General features: G+C 36.6%; 1 protein-coding gene across 1 annotated transcript in view; it reads left to right on the forward strand.

The window, feature by feature from the left end:
- NSL1 (NSL1 component of MIS12 kinetochore complex) overlaps positions 1-6,025 on the forward strand; it is a 41,402-nt gene extending 35,377 nt beyond the window's left edge. Inside the window, exons 5-6 of the mRNA XM_072647875.1 lie at positions 3,156-3,223; positions 4,562-6,025. Of these exons, the coding sequence (XP_072503976.1) occupies positions 3,156-3,223; positions 4,562-4,834 (341 nt within the window). The 3' untranslated portion in view covers positions 4,835-6,025. The remainder of the gene's footprint in view (positions 1-3,155; positions 3,224-4,561) is intronic.
- The last annotated feature ends 3,249 nt before the right edge of the window (positions 6,026-9,274 follow it).

The following is a 9,274-nucleotide window of genomic DNA, read 5'->3' on the forward strand; positions in this document are numbered from 1 at the left end:
GCTTCTGAGGCAGAGATGTACCAAAATATGGTTTGATTCTCTGCCACTTGGGCTAATTTTGGCATGACAATTAACACCAAGACAATAGAGGCCCTCCAACAGCCAACACAACCCCATCAACATGTGGAACCATCAGTTACAGCACTTAGCATGGCGGTATACTTTCCAGGGATGTACATACAGATAATAAGGTTGATACGCATATAGAACTAGCTCAGCATTTGGAGACTCTGAAAGAATGTGTGGGAGAGAAGATAGAAGGTCTACAGAGCCATTGTGCTGACTTCATTGTTGTGTGCCTGTGAAAGCTGGACAGTCTACCAGTGCCATGGCAGAAAATTGAACTGTTTCCATTTGAATTGTCTTAGGAAGATTCTGAAGATCACCTGGCAAGGTAAAGTACCTGACACTGAGGTTCTTTCTTGAGCTGACCTGCCAAACATTCCAGCTCCACTGCAGAGTGTGCAACTCTGATGGGCTGGCCACATTGTTCAAATGCTAAATGTACATTTGTACATGGTGATCCAAAGAAGCTATACAATTACATTCTCAAGGTTTCTCTGAAGACTTTAGTATTGATTGTGAGACATGGGAGACACTGGCACAGGATCATATTTTTATGAGAGATATATATATGTGTGTGTATATATATATATATATATATCATATACATAAATTATGGCATAAAATGCCACAGGATGGCATTTCCATATCAAAGATGGTGCTGTACTCTATGAACAAAACAAAATTGCAGTAGCTCAAAAGAAACATGAGATGCGCAGATTGAGACTTTTCCCTCCCAAATGGTTATATAAACTGTTTGTGTCCAGCCTGTGGTAGAACCTTCCAAGCTTGTATTGGTATGTTCAGCCACAGCCAGACACTCTATACATTGACCCCAACATCTTGATGTGATTTTGATCCTCTTCAAGCACAAAGGACAAACAACAACAATTTGAAATTTAAATGTAATTATAAAGCACTCACTTTTGGTTGTTCTCATCCACTTCCTTTTTTTCCTTAAGTGTATATCTAGGCTATACAGGATAGAGACTGATGGAAGAGAAAATAAAACATAACTGGTTTCAGTGAAAGAATTTGTTTTGATCATGATCATGCTAATTTTTCTTGACCACGAATGTGCTCATAATCCACCATTGTCTATCTTTCTATTTCATATTTTTAAAGTCATCGGTCAGTTTTTCCTCTGTTTCTCTAATTTGGCTTTTAAAATGGTTTCTGAGCTCTTCCAAGAATGCTCTTTGTGCTTCAGACCAGTTTGTATTCCCTTTTGAAGTTTCAGATGCAAGTACAGTCTCAATGCTGACCTCTTTGGTACTTGTGTTTTGGTTCTTGTCCCCATAGAAAGATTCTGTGATCTTTTCTTTTCTGCTTTGTTTCTTACTCATGATAGTCACCCTTTTCCAGACTTTTAAAGTAGACCTCTGTGTCTGGGGCACAAGGAGCTCTATCCCACAGTTCTTATGCCTAAAACTTGAAGCTTTGTGTGTTGTGACCTCTGGTTCTTTCAGCTAGAAGCTAAAATGCTGCAGCTTACATGATGCTGAGCTGGCTGGTGTTGGAAAGCAAAGGCTAGGTGAGGTCTTTTTGGGGATTTTTTTGGGTTTCCCTGCAGTAACCCTGGAGCTAGCTCATTAAGTGTGGGGGAGGGGTGGTCTGGCCACAGGAGGTCTCCTCTGCAGAGCTAGAGCACAGGCAAGCTCAGCAGTTGGTGATCCCATCTGCAGTAGTATCTTCCCGATTCCCTTGGGGTGCTGAGGCATGCCTGGGGTTCTGGTGTTGGTAGTTGCTGGCTTCACCCCCCTTGGGGCTCAGTATCTTTTCCCGGTTTGCTGAAGTGGGGCTGTCTGGGACAGCTCTGATCCTACACTGGTCCCCTTTGGCCACAGCAGGAGGGACCCTGCTTAACAACCTTCCTAGCCTCACAGGTTAACAGACTGTTTACCCCTTCTGCTGGTCCTACTGTTGCAGGGTTTTTGCCAGGGAGATATTCTCTGGGCTCATCAAGGTCGACAATGGGAGGGAGATAGCCATTACCGATCACTCCACCATCTTGGCTCCCAGAAGCCTTGTCTGTCTTTCTAAAGAAGTTTGGAGTCAGAGAGCATTATTGCTTTTGGTCTTTTTTTTTTTTTGGTCTAGTCCAGAGGGTCTCAAGTTGAGCATCCTCAACAAACTTTAGCAGTCTATGGGTGAAACCTATAGACCCTTTCTCAAAAGAGTGTTTTCTTTGGGATTTTGTTTTTAAAATCATAATTGAAGGAAATGATAAATTTTAGTTAAAAGTTAGTGAGAATAAAGTTGTAATTTTTTTCTCATCCAAGTTTGTGGACCAACTTGAAATGTATTAAGATAAGGTTAAGATCTTCCTCCTACCCCTGTCTAGACCAGCTGCCTCAATTTACAGATTTCATTCCTTCAGTAAACAAAATTACAATTCTTGTTATGTGCAAGGCATATTGATGAGGAACTTGCAGCATAAAGAGGTGATAAGTTGTCAAGACCTAATAAGTGACTAAGTCGAGACAGAAAATGTAAGGGGAGCGAAACCTGGCCTCGGAATTAAAAAGAAATTTAGACACTGAAGGACAAGGAATAAATAACTGTTAATGTAACCATAAAATTCTGCTCTGTGTGGGATTTTGTACATCAAATTAAAATGTTGCTTAGTATTATTAATTTTTAAGTGTAAGGAGTCTGTATATATGGAAGGAAAAGACCAAATTTAAATATTATTACTAATTTTAACTCATATTTTAGCATATATTTCCTTTAAAATATGATCACTCTTAAGCAGTGTTATATCATTACCACAGTGTGCTGCATGTTCTAATAACTTCTGTTTAAAAAACATAAGACTGATTCCCTGTCCTTTTATGTGTTTATATTCTAAATTTCTGATTTTTGTATAACTATTACAATCTGCCACTTGTGTTTGCCACTGTTGATTTTATTATGAGGACATAAAATCTTTTGCAGCTTTGGGTGGTTAATTTTTAATTTAGTCAATAATAGCATTGTAAGAGATAATCAAATTAAGGTAAATATCTATTAAGAAATTTCCCAATCATCTTTTATTTTGTGTGTTTTCTTTTGGAAAAGAAATGAAGTGGTGTTTGGGGTTTTCTTTGCAGAGTCTCACATGGAAAATTTGAAATGCAGAGGAGAAACAGCTACCAGGCAGATTACTGAAGTAATGAAGGTAAAAGCCATATGCTCCTTTTAAATGGAAGATATGTGGCTTGGTGGTCTCTTTGAAAATTCATGAAAGAAGAAAATTCGTTAGAGTCTATTTTAGTAGAAATTCTCAGGAGTTTTTTTTTTTTACTTGATTTTTCTGCATTTGTGTAAGGGGGAAGATGGGGAAAGCAAGGGAATAAGCATTTAAATAGCCCTGATTATATGCTAGACTCTGTGCTAAACATTTTACAAATATTTCATTTGATCTGGGTTTATTTGAACCCAGGGAAGTAGGGGCTGTTATTATCTCTATAGTTGAAGAAACTGAGGCAAACAGAGTTTGAGGGACTTGCCTAGTGTTGCATAGCTAGTAAGTGTCTGGGGCCAGATTTAAACTTAGATCTTCCTGTTTTCATGCCCAGGCCCAGTGCTCCATCCCAGTACCACCAGGTGACTCTTACAGGAAGTTAAGGTTTGATTCCATGGTCAGTGGTCATTCTGAAGGGTATTGATTTTTGGTTGGTTTTAGAGGCTCTATTCAAATTTGAAGTCTTCACAATTCTGTCATAGTTTGTATTATTGAATTACTTTATCCAAAATAAAAAAAAACCATCAAAAACTCCCTGGAACTTAAAATATATAAAATAAATTGAAAAGTCTTTTAGATAATATTTTATTACAAATTTTACTATTCAGCATCTCTCCTGGTTGAGTACGAACTGTTGCTTCAGTTTGCGGCAGCTTCATAGGTTAGCTTTAAATCTTTTAATTTTTGATGTGATTTAAACTGATTGCCTGAAAAACCATGACTTCCTTTTGGTGCTTGAATGCAGTGGATTAAATCTCTTAGATACCCTGTTAACTAAATTGAGGTTGTTATCTTAAACACCTTTCAGATTACATACTTTTGGTTCTGAAATTTTTTTCCTGCCTGTATTGTTAAAGAACAGATGCCCATATTTCCAGTGGAAAGTTGTAAAATGCGTCTTCCCAGTAAACTAAGTATTTCAAGATTGGCATTACCTTTGGTTTTTGTACTTTCATTGATTTCTTCCATGATTATGTTCCCAGGTCCAAAAAAGTACATAGTGTATATTTTACCATAGTACTTTATTAGGGCTGATTTTTTATAAGCTTATTTTCAAATACTCATTTGTCAAGGTTTAATAACTTATTACTGAAGTTTCTGAGCTAGCGTTGATGCAGTTTCTTGATAGTTTGAAGAGAGTCTCCCCTACTCGTCAGGACTCCCATCATATTTTTTCTAGAATGGTTATAGCCTGATATGTATGGCATCTAGGGTATTGTGTTTTTATTTCACTGAGAGTTAACTTGAAGTATCATTGTTTTGTTTTTTAAGTCCTTGCCAGCGTTGATTGAGCAAGCAGATGGGTTCTCCAAAGTTCTAACGATGCAACCCATTCTACAACTTCAGAGGCTCCACCAAGAAGTTTTCTCTGGTAGACACACGCAAGAAGATGTAAAACCTGAGCACTTTATAACTCAGATAGAAACTACCCCAACAGAGACTAATTCTAGGAAAACCACTGACATAGTACTGAAGAGAAAGAGATCTAAAAACTCTCCACAGAGAAAACATTATCCATTGCTGCAGATGAGAATTGATTCATGAGATGCTCCTGTTGGTCTTGGAAGTGGTAAAAAGACTTTTATCTGTAGCATTAAGCCTAGTTGGAACTTTATGTAGAATAGGAAATAAATTAATTTTTTCAACAGGTCATGCAGTAAACAAATATAATAGCTATATGATCAACCAGTAAATGTGATATAATGTATATATTTCTTAATTCACCATTTCATTTACAATAAGATGAAAATTTGTTTTGTTTGAGTTGGGGTGTGATGGCACAGTGATGGTGCAAATGTTCCATATTCTCAGATACCATCACTTTTTTGTTGTCATGGTCACTCTTATGGAAGTTTATGGTTGAAGTAAACTGTTATGCTTCCATGAATTGTATCTTTTTATAAAGATAGCTTAACAGCAATTTACTTGTTTAACCTATTGAATCATCAGTTATGAGCAATATATAATTTTGGTGTTACAAATTAATGTCCAGGTGAAAAAATGGTATTAATAATAGTGTTACTCCTATTCTACTTAATTTGGATTTTTTGGACATAATGAATTTATATTTTTTGACAGTATTCTTGTAAATAAAAGACAATTCCAGTGTTTTCCTGTGCTGCATGTATATTTTTATATTTCATAAAGCTTTTAATCTTCAAACAGCATTTGACTGGGTACCAGATTTCATATTTGTGTTTCGTTGTAGTTGAGGTATTTGTGTCAGATTAATATTTTGACAAATAATTTTGAAATATTGTAGAAAATGTATATGTAATCGTACTGAACTACTTTATATTTACAGATCCTACTATTATATATATATATATGAAAAATCATTGTTAGATTGACTACCAAGAGAATGAACAGTCCTTTATCTTCCACAATTTTCTCGAGTGAGAGCCTTTAACTAACATTTCCTTATTTTAGCTTTTAGTCATAGTATAATGAAAATCGTGTAATTTACCAAATGTTTTTTCTTTTGATAACTGACAGTACCTTCAATTTTCAAAGGATTTTACAAAATTGTGAGACTGGAAAATCTACATTTATTGGTAATCATACTCAGTGTCTTAATCATAAATATCTGATTTTTACAGGATTAAATTTCCTAAGTGAAGATAATTGTAAAGATATTTCAGTATTTTGTATTTGTTTAGTATTTGTGTACCACATTTGTAATCTGTATATTTGTAAATAGAAATGTAGTTTATATTAAAATAATACACAAAGAAAGAAGTCATGTTGCCTTGAGTATTTGTCAGTTTAGGAGCTATCACATAAGTATTTTTGAGTACTGGTTGTGCTGTACTTGATGGGTCTGTTATCTTAATTCATTGGTTCCTCACAACACTCATCTTTTACTTAGAGATATCTATAAAAATTTGCTTTTAATCTACAGAATGTACACTATTTCAGCTCCAGGTAATTTTGTTTCTTTATAGCTTCAAAATGTAGGATGCTAAAAATTCACTTAATATGATAAAGTCTTCCTTTTCACAATTAGAAGCCAGGTTTAAAATGCAAGCACATATAAAGGAAGTGACTTTTTGACTTAACTTCCTACTAAAGTACAAATGATTGTTATCAGATGCTCTTGAGCCCTTCAGGAAAAACCTGTATACAAGAAATGTAGAGAGAACCCAAGAGAGATTATTGCATCTACCTGATAAGAAGGGAATACCGTGGGACTGTACAACAGAATTAAATTTCTTCCTTGGCCAGAACTAAGGGAATGAGAGGTAAGGATCTTCACCATTTGTATAGGTAGAAAGTATTTTTTTTAAAAAGAGTAGAAAATCATCTGTCCTGGATAGTTCAGATGTTTATTACCTGAGTGCTAAGTATTAATATCTGTTTTCCAACTCTCGAAGTTATAAAAATTAAGAGTGACTGTCCTTGAGAGAAAACTGAAGTAAAAACTAGTATGCTATAGGCTAGAATTGTAGAAACTGTATCCCTAGAGTGGTTAAGCTCAAGGATAAATTAGAATTCCTTTGAAAGGGGTAGAGGTCATCATACATCTAGGGTAGTTAATGAATAGATAAAAGTTAAGAAGATCCAGAATTCATTAGTTGTGGAAGGCAAAAACTGTTCTGATGATCTACATGGATCAAACCACATTTGTTTTCCTGCTATAGAACTTCTATTTGAAATAAGTGCAGAATAAATTCATACTAGAGTCGAATATAAAAGGGCAGGAGAAGCCCCTTTCTACTTTGCAGCTAATAATCAGCAAAATGTTTCCCAGAAGGATGATAGAAAAGGCTCAATAAGACAGAAGACAATGACTAACAGAAAAGAAGAGAATCCAGACCAGATGGCAAATAAATACATAAAATGATAAAGGTAAAAGAACTGTGTAACAGGCATCAAGTCCTCAGGCCAAGAAGGCTAAGTCTGACGAGAAGAAATCACCATATATGCTGTAGAAAGATAAGAATTCACCAACGTCAACAAGCATTCATTCAGTGCTTACTGTATGCCAAGTACTATAGTAAGTGCTGGAGATAAACCCCTGCCTTCAGAGTTCACATTCTAATGGGGAAGACCATGTGAGCAATGTTACGTATGAGTTGTGTATATATTCAGCATAAATAGAATGTAATCTCAGTGAAGGAACCAGCAGTGCTCAGGGAGACTGGGGAAGGCTGTCTCCAGAAGGAAGCATTTAAGCTGACTCTTGAAAAAAACTAGAAGGTGAAGGTGAGGGGAGAAAGCATTTTAAAAATGGGGGACAGATAATGAAAAGGGATGAAATTGAGGGATGAGAGTGTGGCATGAGAAGAACCTCGGTCTCCTCCTGAGCATCAGTCCTCACATAACCCATTGCTTATTGGACATTTCAAATTGCATGACCCAGAGACATCTCAAACTCAAATCCAAAGTTGAATCAGACAAATAGATGGATAGATATTTGGGAATCATCTGTAGAAATGTTAGTTAAATCCATGGGAATTTGCCAAGAATGTAGAGGGGAGAGGGGCTAGATTAGAACCTTGAGAGACACCTACATATATGGTGCACGGTAAGGATGATGAGCTATCAAAGGCAATGAAAGTGATATCAGGTGAACCAGGAAGAGTGAAGTCATGAAAACCCAGAGGAGAGAGCATGCAGGAGAGGGTGGTTACCAGTTTCTAAAGCAGCAGACAAGTCAAGAAAGATCAGGACTTAAAAGAGATCCAATAAGATTTGACAATGAAAAGATAGATCATTGATACTTTGGAAAGAATAGTTTCCACTGAGTGAAGTTATAAGCTAGAGTATAAAAGGCTGAGGAGTGACCTACAGGAAATGAAGTGGAGGCAGTGAGGATGGAAATCTTTTTCTGGGAGTTGTCTGATAAAGGGAGGAGAAATAGATGATAACGTGAGGGAATATTGTGGTCTAGAAAAGGTTTTTAAGGATATCAAATCTTCAGTCTCCTTATCTCTGGTTCCTTCCCTACTGACTTCAAACATGTCCAATTAATGTTAAACTATGCCCAAAGGGTCATAAAACTGTGCATACCCTTTGACACAGCAATACCACTTCTAGGACATATCCTAAAGAGATCATAAAAATGGGAAAAGGTCCCACATGTACAAAAATAGTTATAGCTGCTCTTTTTGTGGTGGTCAAGAATTGGAAATTGAGGGGATGCATGTGGATGATGGATGGGAGGTGTTTGAAGCAGGGAGACCAATGAGAAAGCTATTGCAATACTCCAGATGAAAGATGAAGAAGGCTTTTAACTAGGCTTGTGACTGTGTGAATGAGAGAAGGTGCTGGATGCAAAAGAATATTGTGTGGCAATAAACAGCAAGATTTGGCAACTGACTAGATACGTAAGGTGAATACAAGTAGAGAGTTTAGGATGATAGGCTGAAAGTTTGGGTGAGTCGAAGGATGGTGGAACCCTTGATAGAAAAAGAGAAGTTCTGAGTGATAATTTGGGCCCCCAAAAATTTGTAATGAGATTTACTATTTATATCACAGTCATTCATCCTGGTATAACTCATTCTGTCTCATCCAAAAGAAAAAAAGGGGAGGAATAGAGGTAGAGAACATAGTTGTATTGGACAAAGACCTATAATTAGTTACAGTGGTGAGGATGGGATATGACCCATTTTCCCATTCTCTTGATCAGCTGATCACATAACTCTTGAGGTCATGCCATAGCCCTCTTTGGTACCATGTTGCATCTCCCCATCCTACTCCAAGGGCCAAGACTTCAACTTTGGAGACCATTCTTCCGAAACATCAAGCAACTTGCCAAGGATCTCACAACAAGTGAATATGTCAGAGGCACTTGATTTGGCATTCTGTACATTTGAGCACATGCTATTTCAGTCCTCTGTACTCCTCACTTGCTTGTTCTTGCTTCTCTGTGTACATCTTTTAGAAACATAATCTAGTCAATGAATACTGGTCTCTTTAGATAGCTCTGTGTTATGCTGAATAGAATTATTTCCTCATCAGAATCATTTGTATTTATATCAT

The sequence above is a fragment of the Notamacropus eugenii genome, chromosome 2 (genome assembly GCF_028372415.1).
Source record: "Notamacropus eugenii isolate mMacEug1 chromosome 2, mMacEug1.pri_v2, whole genome shotgun sequence".
Taxonomy (NCBI): Eukaryota; Metazoa; Chordata; class Mammalia; order Diprotodontia; family Macropodidae; genus Notamacropus; species Notamacropus eugenii.